Source organism: Sebastes umbrosus, chromosome 9, assembly GCF_015220745.1.
Source record: "Sebastes umbrosus isolate fSebUmb1 chromosome 9, fSebUmb1.pri, whole genome shotgun sequence".
NCBI classification, from domain to species: domain Eukaryota; kingdom Metazoa; phylum Chordata; class Actinopteri; order Perciformes; family Sebastidae; genus Sebastes; species Sebastes umbrosus.
The window spans coordinates 16,718,410-16,738,607 of record NC_051277.1 but is presented as its reverse complement, the minus strand read 5'-3'; the positions used below and the strand labels follow the sequence as shown (position 1 = coordinate 16,738,607).

Sequence of the window (20,198 nt, the reverse complement as noted above, 5' to 3'; positions counted from 1 at the left end):
GACTGATGGATGACAGGACTCCCTGTCCGGGCCAGCGCTGCTGCTGCTGCTCTCTCATTTGGCGATGCGTCACATTAGCATTCAGGCTGTCTCCTTTTCCCCGCCCACTGAAATGAATCACAGCTTATTACAGTAATGAAAGTGTCACGACAGAATTGATTAAATAACGCCTTAATTAATTACTGAAGCGGAATAGCGGAATAAAAGACACAAAAAAATAGAACACAATAAAGAAAATAGAACAGATAAGAGAGGAGAAGCACGACAAGACAGTAAATAGATCAATGACATGACAACAAGTCCTCCAAATTGTTGTCTGTCTTGTTAAATTGTAGGTAATACTCAACGCACAAGACCCAGAACAAACTGGAGCCAGGCCCTGTTCACACCTGGTACTAGAAAGCGTCTCCACATGCGTTTTAAGTGGCCACTTGTGATCCAATCTCACTTCCCCGCTCTATATGCAAATAAACACGTCGTAAACACACGGCTAATTCAGCAGACGTTGTGATGTAATATACTACCAATTAATGTCAGTTAAATAGTTGTTGAGATACTTCAGTCTGAACCAAAGAGGTGGACCGACAGACTGACATCGCCATCCATCGAGCCTCGCCACCAGCATGGCTAAAAAGGAACGCAAGCGGATAAGGAGCAAAAAAATCAGAATAGAGTAAGAACGGAAAATGATGTAACCGATCTAACCAAGCGATGTTTGGAGAGTGTGAAGGCGAGAGACTGTTTGGACCTGAGGACCAGACACGTAGCTGTGCTACTCGCAGGGCAAAGAGGGGAAAGACGATAGTCTGGCATGGCAGCAGCGTCCAGCAGGGTTGTTTTCCAACTCCAACCCCCCAAGGGATTGTGGGATTGATTGGAACTGGAATGAGAAAACGTGAAGAGGGAGCAAGAGAGGAGGTAAAGGCTCCGGGGTGTGACGTCCAGTAACTCTGCGGTCGAGCTGACATGTCTCTGTGTTTGTTGAGGAAGAAATAGCATTTGGCTGACGAAGCCCACCCACCCACAATCCACCTGCCACACATAAACACACAGCGAGAGCTGCGTTTCTCTTCTAACTAATAATGCTGGGCCAGCAGCTCAGCAGGCACAGGTCGTTGCCATATTGGATGGTAATAAGATTGAGCTTCCACCCATAACTTTTTCATGGATTTCATTACGTTCCTGCCCTTTCCCCCACTTTGCCCTACAGCTCCCTCGACCTGTTCATGGTTTGGATTTCAAAATAGTTTACCTACAATATATCACCTATACTGTAGTTGCATTATTAACCACCACAGATTAGATTTGTATCTGTATTCCCGGGGAAAAAAAAGGAAAGTGTCTCTGTTTTGGTTCATAACTTTTTGATTCCCTGTGAAGTATACATCAGCTGCACGCTGAGCTCAGCAGTCTGACCGTTTGACACTCTCTGAACAGGCAATCTGGTCTCGCTCAGGCCCCCGCCGTGCACAGTGAGTGTGAATGTGTTGATGGTGTGCAAGCATGCTTGTGTTTATGTGTGCGACTAGTAGTGGCGGCGACAAACATGTACATGACACTCAGTCTTGCACTTTGCCACGTTATCACTTCATATCATCACGCTTCTTGTCGCTGGCACGACATAAAACAACAATAAACAAACACAACAACAACACTTGCTTACATTTTGTCATCTCAGGAGCATGAGTCTGGCAGCTGAGCTGTTCTTCCTCACAGGGGGTTTGTTGTGAATACCAGGCGGTGTTGATGAGATTGGGGCAAACGCATCTGTTCCAATGGTTTGTTTTCCTCAAGAGTGTTATCTAATTTTCATAATGTAAGACATAATTTAAGACATGCAAAACATAAGGAAGAGTGTGGGGAAGGGCAAAAAGTCTCCAAATTTTGGAGAACAGGGGAAATCCTTTCACTGGAAAAAGAAACAATTTGTTTACAGGAGCAAAAATGAAACGCCAACAAAGGATTTCTCTGTATTTTGTTGCATCATTTTACCCCGTATACCTTCGCAAATCTTCCTCAACCTGTCAAAGAATACTTTATAATGGATGGTAGAGGAGAATCATTGGTAATCATAACAGAATAAAGATGATGTTTGCTTCATATGGTGTGTATTTAGTCTTGTGTTCGCTGAGCCTCCATCTCTTCATCACTGTTGTGCTCTGATCCCTGATGAAATTCTCCCGTCTCAGAGGTAAAAACAAGATTGAACAAAATTTCTAATTAAACTGTGTACAATGTAGTTAGTGACTGAATAATTACGTTAAAACTGATTTAGAATATCTGACTTTTCCCTCGTGACAAACACCATTGTGCTCCAATTTGCTACCCTCGTACAAAATCAATCTAGTACGTGTTTTTAGATCCTAAACCAGAATGTTAGCTTTTTGCATTGCGCACACACACACACACACACACACACACACACACACACACACACACACACACACACACACACACACACACACACACACACACACACACACACACACACACACACACACACACACACACACACACACACACACACACACACACACACACACACACACACACACAAACACGGCGGTACTGAGTCAGAAGACTGAAAAACAGTTCCCATCCACATAATAATATAAAATAAAATACCTTCTTAATAATAATAATGAACAAATGCCTCTTCAATAATGAACAAATGCCTCTATATTAACAAACAATTAAGGAAACTGAAATATTGATTTGTGTTTTTCCTTTTACCCTCCTTTAAAGTTTTCCCAAATAAAATACACTAAAAGAAATGGGTATAAAGAGTTTCATTGAAAATCAACAAATGAATAGAATACAAAAATACAGCCTACAGGCGTTAGGCTATTGTAAGGCAAGCCAGATCGTTGCACAAATAGTACCTAAACGTCCCAGTGCAGGTAACCCAATTGGTTGGCACTTAACTTGTTTCCCCAACTAGGAGAGTCAACACTCTCAACAAACAAAACACAAAGATCACAGAATCCCAAAAGGGCCCAAAACAGACCAGAGTTTCTGGTAAAGCTGATAACACATGTTGCATTGAGTGAAGGAGAGATCAGAATGACACTGGGTGTGCAGTTTCCCTCCTCTTTTATGCCCTACAGAAAGGGCGTCGTTACACCCTGATTGGCCAAGAGGGGAATGCACCAAGCTGCTCTCAACTATCATTTAAGAGCCAGTCCCCACACCCTGCGCAACAGGTGAACTGAATAACCCTCTAATCACTCAGCAACTCAACCAAAAAAACACCAGGGAAAAGGGAAACAACAGCAAGCACCAGAGAATTGGCAGCTGCCACACAAGTAATATATATTTTCCCCATAAGATCTCTATGATCACAGATAACATCACCAATTTACTGTATATTTGTCACTCCGGATGCTGCCTCCCTGTTGCATCGCTCACTTGGTGTTTCTGTGGCTGTTTACTTTCTCTTCTGGTTCAAAGGTCACCCCTGATGTCATTTTAAAGTGTGTCAATGCTTTTACTGATATATTATTGTTTCATGCATTAACAACAGCTAACATTTCATAACCATTAGAGCTTATACGTGTCCTTATAATTTGGTCAGACTGAGCTTTTACTCGCAGTGATTCAGTCTAGTCAGAGAAAGGTTGGGGCAGCAGTAGTTCAGGGTTCAGTGGGAGTTTGTCTGCGTTGGTCAGTGTGTAGGTCGGTGTGTTTCCTCCTACTTTCAGGTTGTGGCTGCAGTTTGGGCATCCTTGACGCTTCCTGCCTCCAGTGACAGTTGTTGTTTATGTGTACCAAGACGACACTATCCAGATAATTATGGCCACCAGCCATCAGCCAAATGATTGTAAATGACTGTGTGTAGTTTAATAAAGATGTTAATAACGAAACATAAATGATTCTGCAGATTGGTGAAGGACATGCTCTTTGCACTCTCTACTTCTTTATGTATTTTTTGGCTCCAGTATTATCTTCAGTTCATAGCGACTTACTCAGTTTGTTGTTCTACACACACACACACACACACACACACACATACACACTCCCAAACCTCAAGGGTGTAGCTAAGGTAAGCAGAAGAAAACAGAGAGAGGGATTAACCTTTAACACAGCATATAAAGAGACTGCTTGTCTCCCAGCCAAAATGCCTTGAGAACCATCAGGCACCAAGTACACGCACGCACGTACACACATACGTACACACGCACGTACACACACACACACACACACACACGGAGGTCACTCTTTATTGTGAATTTGCCATTTCTATCCTTAACCTATAATATCCTTGCAGCTTGGATTCTCTGTTTATCCTCAGTTATGTAATATTCTTTATGTGTGGCCTACTGACTGGTTGAGTCCAATCTCTCCTTTATCATTTAAACAGAGCATTTAAAACACACAATTTAAGTTCCAATAGGATTTATTTCACGCTGTTCATCTGAATGAATGTACATCACATCGTATTTGGTTTTGGTTCTTTGCTATTTACCATCGTCACCCACCTGAAATGTGTTCCCTGTTTATTCCTTTCGTCTTTGACTTCTCATCCCACACATATGTACGTGTCTTCTCCACTAAACATGTAACAGCACATCCCGTTTAAAACTGTAGAACTGGGCCAGTGGAACACCAGTTTAATGGTGCAGTTGTATGGGGATATACGGTTGCAATATTAACACAGCTGCTCGTCTATATACAGTACGATCAGTCCAAATATTAACTGGGAGTTTGATGTTTGATACATCTACGGGTAATTTCTCGTTTTTCTAGTGAATCTCTGTTTAGAAAGTTTGTTCAAAGTGCTGCTGTATTTTCATCGGCCTCCGTCATGGACTGTTTCACTCATTTTTATTCCCTTGCCCCGTTAATAAAGGATTAGAATACTGACACAGCGCAGGAGGCATAACTCAGCACTTTAGCGTCCCTATGTATTACACTCACAACACAGAGGAGCACTGACTGTACCCCCACCCCAGTTTAATTTGTTTATTTCTAAACCCTTGTTGTTTTGTTTTAATACTTCTATATACCAACAACCGTGGTCTGACAGGAACACCATTTCGATCGTCTATATGTCCTGCACTTGTGGCAGAATTGACAATAAAGTTGACCTCGACTTTAAAGGAATAAATGCAGCCATTCTGCCTGAAATGTGGGTTCTGCATTATGGATTGGAGTTCATCCACAAAACATCAAACAACTGGAAGTCGAGAGGCAGCCTTTGTTGGCCACACAAAAAAAGAAATCTGAGCATATTTCATAGACCACGGGAGGAAAACATGCCCCACATTCTTCATCTTTCATGCTTATTTAAACGCATATTTCAGCTCAGATTTATATTTGATTTACTCTCCCATTCAGGATTTTATTTCCCTTCCTTAGAACAAAGACAATTTTCTACCACTATCTAAAACAAAGGGAATTTTTTCACATTTCTCTGACCAGGTTATTTTGCTGTTTGACCAAAAGGGTCGACTTTGAATTTATGCCTTTTTTGCCCTCCTATTAAATTAGCACATCCCGTCCCATTAACACGACGACATAATGAACGTACAGTTATGAAAGCTGGAGACACTTTAATGTCTCATTAGTCTTCCTAATAAATAGTGGTGACACTGATGGTGACATTGTGTTTGTGGATGTGCTCATCTTTAATATGCCATTATTGCAACTGTTTCACAACCAGATAAATGACTCAATCCCATTTTCTTTTGCATTATCCTGATTAATTTAGCGTTTCAGACATCTGGCCGATCTGTTTTCTTACTCGTCAGCTCGCAGTAAAGCTGCATATACTCCTTTTTACTTAAAAGTTGTGGATGGAGTTTGCAGATTTGAAAGTACTGGCTGGTTAGTGAAGCAAAAGTCTGTTGATTTGTTTAACTGTAGCAATCTAAGAAGAAGTTTCAGCTATTATGCTATGAATGCCACAACATAACACGCTGTAATTTCAATTTATTCACCACAGTGAATAGGCTTAGTCTACTTTCTATGGCGGATCTTCCAGATGACTAACAACAAACTACTGGTTTCTTCCCCTCCCTCCACAGATCTATCCAGAGCCTGTTATACAGAGAATAAATAGACTTTTATTAACACCGAGAGCCAAAAACTCACACTTGGAATGACAGAGAAAGAGATAAAGAGACCAATGACGACAAAGAAGAGGTGGCTGGGAGGTGGAGGTGGCACTAAACACGTTAACAACTGTGTTGTGTGAATCAGTCACTCGGCTCCCTCTACAAAACACAGACAAAACTCACTGAAACTACAGTATAGGGCCTTTTATAAATCTACAGTATATTCTCCAGTGATATAGTGGCGGATGGGGTTGTGAAGTTTTCTTCTTGCTGTCGAGCCTCTAGCCATTGTCTGTGGTGTCAGAAGTTCAAAAGTCACATCGCTCTTCATCTTCAGTGACCACTTATGTACAGTGAAGTCCAACAAGGTACACTGATATTTTTACAGCAGTTAGACAACTTTTACTTGACCTGTTTCCAACAGTTAAATCAATACGTGTAATGTCAGACCACTAAAGTACAGTTCAAAAATACAGTATTTGACTGTACTTTAGAAAGACGGTGCATTTTGTGTTACTGGTCAACACCAGTACATACCAGTCAACACAGTGCTTTCTGATATAATAAACTGGATGTTTCATTATTACACTGTCCCAAACTCTTATTATGCTACATATTCTAAAATAAAACAGGCAATGCAAAGTGAAAAGTGATCCTAAATAAGCATTCCTACTCTGATGACTAAAGAAAATGCCTCTACGCTTGTGTTCAATGCTCTGTTGATCGAAGTGAAAGCAAAAACAATAAAATTCACAGTGAAACATCTCATTTTAATAACTAACCTAACATCATTACGGGGATGGTACATCATCAGAAACAAGTCTGATTTCCTTATTAAGAGTTCAGAAGGTGAATGGTCGGTGTTTGAGCTCAGACTGAGGCGATATTTGTACATACAGTATGTGTGTGTGGATTTCTACATACAGGACAAGACTATGTCTTCAAATGAAGTAGAGAAGAGGTGAGGTGGACTGTGGTGCTGTTTGAGTCATTGTACAGTAAATTAAGCAGTTTGTTAAATGAATGGTGCAGGTAAAACAATGATATGTACACTGTTTTCCGGGTAGACTGCCACATTATCTTCCCCTTATTGATATCTTACACAATGTAAAAAAGAAAATCTATGCAGATCCTTCCTCTGCTGCCGCAGTGATACCCAACCTTTTATCTCTAGTCTTCCCAGGTTTGTTGTTTAGTCTGCATGTCCAACCTATATTTGTCTCTGACTTCAAGACAGAGTGGAACAATGAATGTATGTTTCTATTCTTAATTTGGGATGTAACATAATGATTTGTCTTTGTAATTACTTATTCATCAATCATGAATATTTTGCTTCCTGATTGGTTCAATTGACTATATGACACGCAGTTTCTTGAGTTATTTTTTCTCATAAAACACTGCGTGGCTCCTTTCCAACATGGTGCCCAGACTGTAGGTTGGGGACCACAAATGGCACCCTTTGTTGCTTTCTCTCTTCATCTTCCTTCCCTCTCTCCTGCTGCTGCAACCAGCTATGTGAAGTCCTTGGAAACAGCTTCTATGAAGTTGGGTGCTGACATGAGGATGGTGAAGGTGCAAATGATGGAGAAGAGAGAGAAGGCCACCAGGCACAGCCGGTCCACCACCGCCGCCGCAAACTTCCACTCGCTGCAGATGGCCTCGGCCCTGTCCTGGTCCCGGAACCGCTGGGCTATGTACGACACCTCCTCCAAGATGCGCTGGATCTCCGGCGGGGGGAAGCCAATTCCCATCCCCAGGCCTCCGACGCCACCGCCAACTCCTCCAGACGGCTCCGCCTCATCACTGACGGAGCCACGGGCACGCCCCCCTAGCGCTACCCCGGAGTCGCTGGAAGGCGGGCAATGCGGGCTCTCCATGGGGTGGTAGTTGCCGAAGTAGAGGCTCATGGAACCGTTGGAGGTGCCAGTGGGGCAGGGCGGGCAGGACGTCTGTGAGAGGGGCATACTGAGGCTCGGTACGGTGCCCATCTCTATGGAGCTGGTGCTGGAGTGGTGCTGGGAGGCGTACTTGTAACCGCGCCGCTTGCGCTCGTCGCCAGGTTGTTTCATACGGAGAAACCAGGCACACCAGTTCAGCAGAACCACCCGAACCTGAAGAGATCAGGTTCCGTCAGTGACGCACACATTCAGGGTTATTGTAGTAATCTAAAACTGAAACTAAAACGAAAATAATAACAACAAAAAAATGGAGACTGCATGAATTTCCTTCAACTCTCGTAACATTGAACCACAGAAATTGAACAGACTTGAAGCGGCAAAGTAGCGCAAAGATTAAACATTTAACATTATGGCCATTGTATACCATGTATTTTGTATGTATATGTAGCTACATACTTCTGAGACATTATACCTGGTCCTCAGAAAAACAAACTGACTAAAATCTTATCGAAACGTAAAAAATAAAATAAAAAAAAATAATTGAAAATTCAAAACTATTATATCCTTACAAACAAACACACACAATAACCCACTCATACAAACACAGGAATTTGTGCTAAATGTTATCGATGACAACAGAGATGATTATCTGATTAAATCAGTTTCAGTCACTCACCCATTTGGGCATCTTGCCTCCGTGAGGGTCATGATGGTGAAACTGCAGCACTATAACGGTCACCACCACAGACATCCCTACTATCATCATGGTGCTGGCAAAGTACTGGGCTGCCGAGTACACAAAAAACATCAACATTAATACTTTTAGTGTTGCTCAGAGATGCATATAAGGTCATGCCCCTATCCCTTGAACTACCCAATGCTCACATTTAATGAGCATGTACTAACAGGTAAAACATTAAGCTGGAATTAATTCCAGAAATAGGTCGATTTCACACTGTAACATGAAAGGAAAGCAAAACTGATCAATTTGTGCAAGAGGTTATATTGCCAAGGGGAAAAGATGCACACTGAAACGGGGAATCTGTGCAAAAAAATGTGACAAAACAGAGAATAGGGGTAAACAAACCAAAACAAAGTAGAGGAGAGAGAGAGAGAGAGAGATTAGCGCTGGTTCTGGAGGCATGTTTTCACCCAAAGGAGGGAACAGTAAGAGAGGAGGGGAGCATTAACTCAACACCAAGGCACTCCAACCTTATTTGTTAGGATCATGGAAAGAAAGAAGGAAGGAGAAAGGGAGGGGTGCTTAAGGAGAGAGGAGGATCAAATAAGAGGTGAGGCAGAAGATGATAAAACAAAGAGGTGGGGAGAGAGATGAGGGAAGAAATAACAAAATAGCATTAAAGGATGTGTTTATGAGAGGTGGAAGGCTACAGAGTGCTACAGGGACGATGTATTTTTGTAGGCCAACCAGGAAGTTAGAATTGCACTGGTTCCCTCGACAAAAAGCCAATGAGAGCTTTCCATCTGGTTTGGGATTATTGCAGAAAATAAGCTCTGTGGCAAACACACGTTTATGATACTTATCATAATCATCATATCTTATCATAATCTCCACAAATGAACAGCACTTTTATGATTTTTGAAGTATGAATGCAATCGCCAGAAGTAAAAAGCTAACGTTAGGCTATAAACGAACTACATCACGGTCGTATGAGTGAGTACACAAAGCGAGGCTGTAAAGGTGCCTTTTTCAAAACACGTAAAACCTTCAAAATTCACGAGTGGGATATTTACTGACGTATTTTATATCATAGAACAAAACGTTAAAATCTCATAAGCTTGTTTTAACCGCAGACCTTATTTCAGGCATTAAAACTAAAAACTAGGGCTGTCAATTGATTAAAATATTTAATCGCACATTTTTTATCTGTTCAAAATGTACCTTAAAGGGAAATCAAGTATTTAATACTCTTATCAACATGGGAGTGGGTAAATATGCTGCTTAATGCAAATTTATGTATATATTTATTATTAGAAATCAATTAACAACACAAAACAATGACAAATATTGTCCAGAAACCCTCACAGGTACTGCATTTAGCATAAAAAATATGCTCAAATCATAACATGGCAAACTGCAGCCCAACAGGTAACAACAGCTGTCAGTGTGTCAGTGTGTTGACTTGACTATGACTTGCCCCAAACTTTGACTATGGCCCGAAACTATATGTGATTATCATAAAGTGGGCGTGTCTGTAAAGGGGAAACTTGTGGGTACCCATAGAAACCATTTTCATTCACATATCTTAAGGTCAGCGGTCAAGGAACCCCTTTGAAATTGGCCATGCCAGTGCGTGTGCGTTATTTAGCCTCCTTCGCAATTAGCTTTAAAACTGAGCCCGCTACACCCTAAAAATTGCAAGCTGCGTTAATGCGTTAAAGAAATTAGTGCGGTTAAAACTAATTTGCGGTAATGTGTTAACTTTGACAGCCTTTTCAAAAACCCATTGACTTTGAGACGAGGGAACCGAAGTGCTAAAATGCTAACTCATTTCTGGGTTTTAGGACTCATTCCTGCACCTCTCTATTTGCTGTGTCCTGAATGCTTTATGGTCAATAACTAATCACTTTGTTTTCTCTCTGGAAGAAGACTGCCTACAGATATGACATACAATAATTCCAAAAACAAAACCACATTTCTGATTACAGCTGAACTAACTAAATTAAAAATGAATTAAAACCGAACAGAATTAAAATGAGCTGAGCCAAATGGCCTTGAAACAGAGGAGACAGGTCTAACTAAATTAGCTAAAATGAAATGAACACACTATGCTTATCTGGTGATTAAGGGCTGATGATAAAAGACATATGGCCGGATTCTGGCAGCGGCGTTGGACACTTGCATTATATATTCCCAGTCAAGCTCAAGCGGCTACAATAACTCATATCCCCATTCAGCCACTGTGTTGTAAAGGGGGCATGAGTCATTTTAACAGGGCTGCTAAAAGTGTCCCAGTTGGCCTTGTGTTGAGGTCGAGAGAAAATAAAAAACACAGATTAATCACTCTATTGATAAAGCATTTATCAGCGGCGAGGGCAGGGTGTAGTGGTGATCGTGTTCAGCATGACCAAACACTACTCACATCAATACACTCACATAATATATTTCACTTTGACCAAGAGAAACTGATAAGACACACTGCATACAGGACAGCAGTTATAATTCAAAGCATCTCGCACACACATACAAGAAAAAAAAAGTCTTCATGGCCTGGTGAGAGGAGTGTTAACCAAACTGACATGTTGTCTGCCTCTTCACTTGCTCCACAAAGCCTTTGAGGCCTTTCTGTCTGAGAACTTTAGCCCCAAACGTTACTCATCTCTCCGCCTCTCTTCATCCATTTATTATTTCTTCTTCTATCCCCGTTTCCTTCTCGCCTCCCCAGTGGACAATCAGGCATTTCTTAGCCTATTAATGGTGCTGACAGCTTTAGTTCTGGCCACCCAATTTACTCCACACACCATACAGGGAGGCTGTGAATGATGCATAGACGCCCTCAGGCTGCTCAGACTAAAACCCAGCTAGACACCGAGACGGGTTTTTATTTATGATTTTTATCAGGAGACCATTTACAGCATATAGAGAGGTCAGGCAACTGCCTACATTTAACCTCTTCCACTCGTTGAGGCTGATGGGAACCGACTTTACAGTCTTTCAGAGGCCGTAGCAGGTGTTAGAGCTAGAGTAAAGGTACTCTTCACACATCACATGAAACTAGAAAACCTAAGGAATCCACTGGTACCAACTATGTCATAATAGCCATCGGGAAGGAAGCAAAATTTTGGCGAGGAAAAACTGGCATGGTGATTTTTTAAAGGGGTCCATTGACCTCTGACCTCAAGATATGTGAATGAAAATGGGTTCTATGGGTACCCACGAGTCTCCCCTTTACAGACATGCCCACTTCATGATAATCCCAAGCAGTTTGGGGTAAAAAAACATGCAGTTTTTGCTTGCAGTATAAATGTGTTATTTTCGCCTATACTAAAAATGATCTCTACATACTGGGGTCCCTAGACAGTCTTGGAATTGCATTAAGTGGGTATCACTATAAAGCTGAGACTCTTGTGGATCCAATGAGCCCAATTGTATTCATGTGTGATGATGTTATTCCCCATAGTAGCCACTTCATTGTATTGTATCATGTATCATTGCATTTTGTTTTTTGGAGCTTGACTGTATAAAATGACCTGTGGTGACCTCTAGGATAATCACAGCCTCATGAAACTTTGCAGTCACAAACTAGAGACCTAGAGCATTCAGAGATGGATGGCTTTTCCAGAACAGAAGTGCAAATTAATCTTCAGGTTCTCAGCTTTCAGATGATGTACGCCACTTCTATGTGACATCTATTGCTGACCTGCTATCTCCCCCTACTAGCTAATTCTCAGAAGGACAGTCAAGTTGTTATTATGGACTGTCAGTCTGTGTGTTGATGTACTGAATGGATAATACAGTCACTTTAATTTGCCTGTATTCTAAGGAGCCGTTTTCCCTCCGTTTAGAGAAGCTTTTCACAGGAGGTAAACACACATCAGTGATAGCTTTGGTGAGATACAGTACATTGCATTTGTAACACACACACAACACACATAAATGTAACCCACCGATGAGAGGAACAGAGTCGGACGTGGCAGGCATGATCTCTGCTACCAGAAGCATGAAGACAGTTAGCGAAAGCAGCACAGTGATGCCTTGAGTGAGATAAAGAGAGACACACGGAGAGAGAGAGAGAGAGAGAGAGAACATGAGCATATACATAATGATGTGATCGGGGTCACTGGTGTATGAAATCAGTCCTGTAATTACTTATGTATGTAATCAGTTATGTTCTCGTGACTACAACCATTTATCAGCTGCCGGCTACTCTGTCAAAGGTGGGTTATCGCTCCAGAAATCCCTCAAACACTTTGACTTTGTAACTGCTCATTCACAGACGGCTATCCATCAAAACTCACTCGCACTGACAGTATATCCAAAATTTAAATGGCGAGCCTCTTATTTTGAAATTCAATTATTCCAAGGTGATTTGACATGCATGGAGAGTATTCATGGCTTGCTAAATGATTTATGAAGACAAATATGTGTGTGCTTTAATATGTTTATGCATTGGTGTATTATATTTGTATAAGCTTGAACCATAGTGTATATAAAGACGGACGACATGAAAGCTCCCCAAAAGTGACGCCAAAACATCTGGATTGCCCCCTGGTGGCTGGCTGCAGTAAAGGTCATAAATCCTGCCCCATCCACGTTAGCGGACAGGACATGGGCCAAACTAAAAAGTCAAAGTACACAACAAATACATCTTTACCTTAGATTTTTTTTGTCATTTTAGGTAGTTCTTATCACGCTGGTAAATGTTCATAGGGGTGTGTGGGCGGGACCTCGACACTGTGGCTCCAGCACCCCGATCACTACTGTACTGGCTCCAAATGACGTCAAAATCTCAAGATGGAAGCTCCCATAACTGGGATATTTTGGCGTCACTTTTGTACAGTGGGAGGAAGTGGAGACGCGACATCCATCTTTATATACATATTCAAACTCAATTTTATATATTACTCTTGGTGATTGAAAACCAAATTACTCCAAGCTTTTTTAGTTAAGCTACCAAATGCCCTGTACTTAAAAACTGTACAAACATGTTTACCTTCTATGTTTCTTCCATAGATCAATAACACATTTTTTCAAATGTTTTGCAAAGCAGAATCATTTCATGTGAATAATATGTGTGTTTATTTGTGTTTAAGCCTCAATCACCCAGAGAAATCTTTTCTCCAGAGTCTGCAGGTAGCAGGAAGACCAGCAGGGCCAAGCCAGAGATCAGCACACATGGGATGAGCAAATTGAGGCCATAATACAGCGTCCTGCGGCGCATGGTGACCGTGAATGTCACATCAGGGTAGGGCTCCTTACAGCAGTCATAGTACAGCTCATTGCGCTTGGCTGGCACACCTAAGAGAGGAGCACAACACATACAGGTCATGTGGACTAATAAAGTCATTGAAGATTTAAATAGCATCTACAATGTGTGTAAACCAGATGGAAAATGAAAAGATGAGTCTAAATATTTTATGGGATGCTCCACTCAGACCAGGCTTTGGAACTTTGCTCTGCCTTTATTTTATCTTTGTATTGTTAGTAAAAAATGTTCAGCAAGCCATAAAACAAGATTAAAAAAAAGCTGAATCAGTTTAGATTTTTTATGGTTGAACTATCTCACCTTGAACTCCAACTCTGGGGATGCGGCGTGCTGCTCTGACATATGGCCTGGCTACACACACCTGCCAACATGTCAAACATTCCCATTGCATGCCATCTGCTGCTGTCTGACACCCATCTCCAGCTAACCATCACCCCGGGGGCAGAAGCACTGCGATCTGCTGCTACTCTCTCCCAGCTGGAAACACCCCGCTTGGGGGGTCTTCCAAAAACTCTCCCCTTTCCAGATCATCCGGCTACAACCATACAAATGATATCCCATCGGGTGAATCATTTATATAAAAGACTTTGAACGCAGGAAGTTGGCAAGGCCTGATCCTGGTGTAATTAAGGGGGAGCACAAATGTAGAGTCTATTTATGTATCCATCTGTGTAGCACTGTCTGATGGATTAAACTCTTGGAAAATATTGACTTAAAAGGATAGTTTGGCTGTTTTGAAGTGGGGTTGTATGAGGTACTTATCCTTAGTAGGTGTTTTACAGTAAATGGAGTACGGCCCGCCCCCAGTTTGGAGAAACGGACCGGAGTACCGACACCGAACCAAAGCAATGTACTGCTGTGGATGGGGCCAGCAGCAAAACGTATTTTAGCCACCTAAAAGAAAGGCTCACTTAAAAAAAAAAAAAAAAAATGATATCCGTTTAAGTGTACGCTATATTTAGAATATTTTCCGATGGCAAACTGAATCTACGTATCTACACTGTTTTTGTCAACTGAGCATGCTGGCTTTGGGGAGAGCATAGATAAGTTTCACTTTCAGTTCAGTTCCCCGTCGTAAAGGAGAAGGAAAGGGTCTGACGGCAAGATAAAGCAGGGAAAATATTCGAAATATAGCGTACACTTAAATGGATATTGATTTTTTTTAAGTGGGCCTTTCTTTTAGGTGGCTGAAATACGTTTGTCTGCTGTCCCCATCCACCGCACTGTATTACTTTGTTCCGGTGTCGGTGCTCCTGTCTGTTTCTCCAAACTGGGGGCACACCAACCGTCATCTAAGTAATACACCTACTATGGATAAGTACCTCAAACAACCCTATTTCAAAACACCCAAACTATCCCTTTAAGGAGTCTAGTGATGGAGTATCCCATTTTTATTGCATAGACGGAATACAGCAGCCTTATGTTTATACCCCCTAAAAGAATTGTTTTCAAAGTTTTTTTTCAACTCATCTCATGACTCAGACGGAGAAATCTTAAGAGACAACTAGAGAAATCAGTTTGAAGCTAAAATATACTTATTGAATTATACAAAGACACAGGGTTTTCAAGTGCAGCCATCTATCCTGACGGTTGCACTTGCAGAGAAAAACAGTGTAGGTCGTGTTGCTCAGGCTCTTTTTGTTTGGCGACGCCTGGAAGCTGCTTGACATTCTCCTGGATCCATCTCTTCATTAATGTTCACACTATATACTGTATGGCAATTTTGTCATATGGATTGCCTATGTTGTATTTTCATTATGTTGTTACTCTGTACACACAACATCTATTGCACATCTGTCTTTCAGTTTTTCTCCTGTTAAAAGTTTTTTCTTTGATTAAGTTTTTCCTCATCCGATGAGAGGGTGGTACTGTAAAGGACAGAGGGTGTCATATGCTGTACAGATTGTAAAGTCCCCTGAAGCAAATTTGTGATATTGGGCAATACAAATAAAATTGACTTGACTTGTCTTACCCACAAGGTCCCACTCCCCATTGGGTATGTAGGTGGACGTGTCCACATCCAGCATCTGGAGGTCCAGCAGCCAGCCGTTGTGCGTCCAGGAACCAAACTTCAAGTCACACTTTTGCACGTCGAAGGGGAACCAGCGCACATCAATGTAGCAGGTGCTCTTCAAGATGCCAGGAGGGATGTATTGGCAGTAACCGGACGCATTCACCAGTACGTTGGTGTGGAAGGTGGCATCGAACCGCTCGTCCGCACTGGGGAAAGAATAAGAGAGAGTAATGTGTGTGTGTGAACCTTCCAAACGTTTCATCATCTTGCTGTGAGCTAAAGCTCTATCTTGCTGAAATCTCTTTATTGCCTTTTTAATTATTTTTGACATCATGCTCGGGTACCACAAGCTGGCAATTACTTACTGAAATGGGTTTTGTCAATTTGTACTATCGTCGAGAGACAAAGACACAATAAAATTAGAGAGTCTGCGCAATGGATTAAGACAAATTACGTCTACAAAATCTACAAAATAAGAAAAGCTGGTTAGAGGAATACAACATTAATTTGAAGAACAGTAACAGATTTTGTATGTTTAAAGCTCCAACCTTTTTTTGGCCACCTGGGGGCAGCAGAAACAAGTTGTGAACATAACATGGACATATCATCACCTTTTAAGTTGATATGGCAAACTTGTAGCAAACAGTTGCTTATTTGCACATCTCGAGATTGGTCTCGGTCAAAAAGTGGTCTCAGACCGGTCTGGAGACCACTTATTGAAGGTCTCATCTCGGAATCAGCTGCATTTTTACTCAATCTTGTCTCTGTCTCAGACAATGCGGACTTTATTTCAAGACCGGTCAAGACCACAATTGTGGAGATATCACTTAATTGCCTGGGCAATGTCTGATTTATTTGTTAACATCATTACTGTGATTGGAAGTAAAACGTCCTGCTTTAAATGCAACCAATAACTTGACTCATTTCTAATTCAAACTATTTGTAACTGTTACAAATATTCACATGCACTCCCATATTGTTTGATACGTTCTGTACTGATGGTTTCTAGGGGAAGACAAGAGTCTCCCAGAAAAAAATTATGTTGCACAACAAATTGTATTGTGTTATGTTTGTGTTATGTTAGGTAGATGGTAAAACATGGAAAATGAGTGTTGAATAAAGACGGTTGAGTTGATTTCAGCTTCTTAGTGTTTGTATTTGTGTGTCATAGAAAACAAAGGAAAATTAATTCCTAAACATAAAATTCACCTCTGCAATGCCTTTTGATTCCTTGATCAAGACATTTCTCATGGTACACTTATACATCACACGCATACAGTATATATATGGCAATAAAATAGGTGAATGAAGAGGAATCTTCATTTGTTTTCTGATGGTGTTTTTATGGAAATGTGAATCTTTCAGATCAATTTGAGGAGTGCCTCTGGTTTGCATGTTCCACATCTTATCATTAGTGTGTCATGCAGTGTGGGACTCGCATGGGTCTGGTCTTGGTCTGGACTCTGTCTTGTCCTGTCTTGGTCTTGACTTGGTCTCAACCCATCAAAGTCTTGGTCTTGTCTCGGTCTCGTTACACTCTGGTCTCTGTTTAGGTGGTCTTGACTACAACACTGCCAGCAGTTATGGCAATGTTGTAGTGAATGTTATTCATTTGGAGTCGTGTTTCTGGCTACCTGAAGAATGCAAGTTCAACATTCACTCATTTTTTCGCTGTTTCGGAATTATCTGGCTCTTTAGACACTTTAAGGTCATTTGTTTTTGTACGTGTATTTGAATACGTTTGCCGGTCTATTTGCTGTTTCAGCCTGACCTGCCACATCGGCGAGCAGTGAAGTGATATATCCATATCTACATATCTACTAGCCATCTGTGGAGCAACCAGCCTGCCGCTCCGGTCCGTCACCCCACATACGCACAGTTAAAACCCAGGTGAAATCCAGGGTGCAGTGAAATTAAATATTCACTTCCACCGCTATGCCAAATGTGCACTAACAGGAACCAAATCAGTGACATGAAAAAAACACCACAGATGCGTCCTTCAAGGATCTGCAACTCACAACCTGCTGGGATGATATGAGGGCAGCTATGGACAGGTTTTGTATTAGTTAAGGTTCAAATATTAAATGTTTCAAATGGCTTCACTCACCAGACTCTCAAAAATCAATGAAACCACTGAAGTAGAATCTATATTCTCTGAAAGTCTTGGGAGTAGAAAACACAACTTTTGGGGACAGATGCTCACAGTAAAGAAAACGCCTAAACATCTAACCTTAGACACACTGCAGCTCTGGCAAACTCCAGTTGAACTCTAATTAAGAATTAAAGAGTAGCTCCTCTGGTGTCGACGAGAGTGTGAACTCTTAAATAAAGTGCCGGAGGCAAAGTCTGAATTTAGGCAGTGTCTTCTGTTTTGTTTCCTTGTACAGTATACGGACAAAATCCTGTTCATACTAATTGATTCTCCACTGCAGCAACTATCTGGAAGGGAGCATCTCCTCTCCTCCTCTTCTTTTATACGATAACACTCGGGCAGCTGAAGACATTAAAAGATCAGCTCAAAATTATGACCGCAAAATATAGGATATACAATTTGTCATTGAGCTATATGTTTTGGATTATCCATTAACTCTAACAGAGATACTAATGTTATTTAATTGAATGTCTTAGTCATCTGGATTTACATGCCTCCATTTACAGTTACATAACCACTACATAACACTGTTTTTATTGTGCTTTTAACAATTGAAACTTGCAAAACACAACTCTCCACATGAGAGATCATATAAAGTACAAGAATAAAAATTATACATTTGTAATAAACAATCTGTCATATAATACATATTTACAGTTCACAGAATAGTGTGCCTTACCAACAGAAAAAAGTAATAATTGAATAAAATATATAATAATATTAAAAATATTAACTAAAAATAAATAAAATAATAAAAAAATAAATTAAAAAAAAGTGGGTGGATGATTATTACCCTTGTCAGCGAACCAATTTGTGTATCTGAAATCCGAATTCTGTTTCTACAATCAAGTGGGAAACTCGTAATGAAGATGGTGGTATACATATTTGTTAACGTTTTAGTTTCTGGTCAGGCTTAAGTAATTTATAACAGGCTTTTCTTTTCATAACCAGTTTATCTTTATCTATTTTCATCAGCCAGACAATGGGTTTCATATTTTCTCTCAGATGATTCACTCAGAAGACAGTTCACTGATTTTTTACTCACTTGTTTACCGTCTGCATGGAGGTAATTGAATGAAAACCTCTACAGCAGGGGTCAGCAACCTTAGGTAGAGGCACACAGTAGCTTAACCAATGGCACACTGTGTGGAAGAGAGTTTTTTGGAAATGTAGACGTGACCTCTCATCCACATGCCAAATTACCTCTTTCACAGCCATTGGCAATTGCGCGGCCTGTTATTTACGGTAGTTTGATTGACCCGCACTCTGCGTCTGATTTACTATTAAGCGAGGTCGTCTTCAGAATGGGAACTGTGCATATAATTTGTAACCACAAGGGGGTAAAAATATACATTTATTTGTCAAGTCTATTGCTGATAAACACGATTGGTGGAAGGTTTGTCGGGTTAATGATTTCACAACAGATGTGGATGTTTTCAAAAGGATGGCAGCCTTCTTGTATAGTGCTCTCATATAGAATTACAATGTCCTGATTATAGGAGAAAAACATTTTTTTTTTTTTAATGTTGCTATGCACGTTGCCTATATGGATGGAATAAAATTACAGGTCCGTTGGAGATTTCAATTTTGATGTGGTGTCAGAATTTAACTCAATGTTAACCTTAATGGCCCACTGATTAACAAGAAAATAAAGAAATGGCACTTTATATCAAAAAGGTTGCCAACCCCTGCTCTCTAAGGATAGTTGTATACAAAACCATGCAACATTTAGGGAACAAGAGCATTTATAAAATCTTCACTAATTTCAGTTTTCTGGGTAAAACCCGGTTTTGGATTTAAAAAAATGTGTGAACACATTTGGTCCAAAAAAAACATACAGACTGTATATATATAAGAAGTGGACGTAGTCACCGTGACATCACCCATTGGTTTGGGGACTGCCGTTTTGAAGACTTCTTGGCTTTTTGCAACCAGAAGTGACACGAGAGGGTGGAGCTAAGTACAACCGAACCCTTAATAAGGCATTTCTAGGCAACCAAAAAGGTTATACTGTAATTAACTTTCATGAACTGAATCACACTGTGAAAGGGTTAAAGTTGTAAGACAAAAACACGGACAACTCCCAGACCGGACAACGCTGTGGTAGCGACCTGTCAATTGCAAGTTTGC

The 20,198-nt window shown here is 40.9% G+C and overlaps 1 protein-coding gene across 1 annotated transcript in view; it reads right to left on the bottom strand.

The window, feature by feature from the left end:
* Positions 1–6,045: 6,045 nt before the first annotated feature.
* Positions 6,046–20,198, bottom strand: part of LOC119494741 (neuronal acetylcholine receptor subunit alpha-7-like) — a 47,260-nt gene continuing 33,107 nt past the window's right edge. Inside the window, exons 5-9 of the mRNA XM_037780860.1 lie at positions 15,875–16,122; positions 13,740–13,934; positions 12,584–12,670; positions 8,631–8,740; positions 6,046–8,167 (exon numbers count right to left, since the gene is read on the bottom strand). Coding sequence (XP_037636788.1) covers positions 7,568–8,167; positions 8,631–8,740; positions 12,584–12,670; positions 13,740–13,934; positions 15,875–16,122 — 1,240 coding nt within the window. The 3' untranslated portion in view covers positions 6,046–7,567. The remainder of the gene's footprint in view (positions 8,168–8,630; positions 8,741–12,583; positions 12,671–13,739; positions 13,935–15,874; positions 16,123–20,198) is intronic.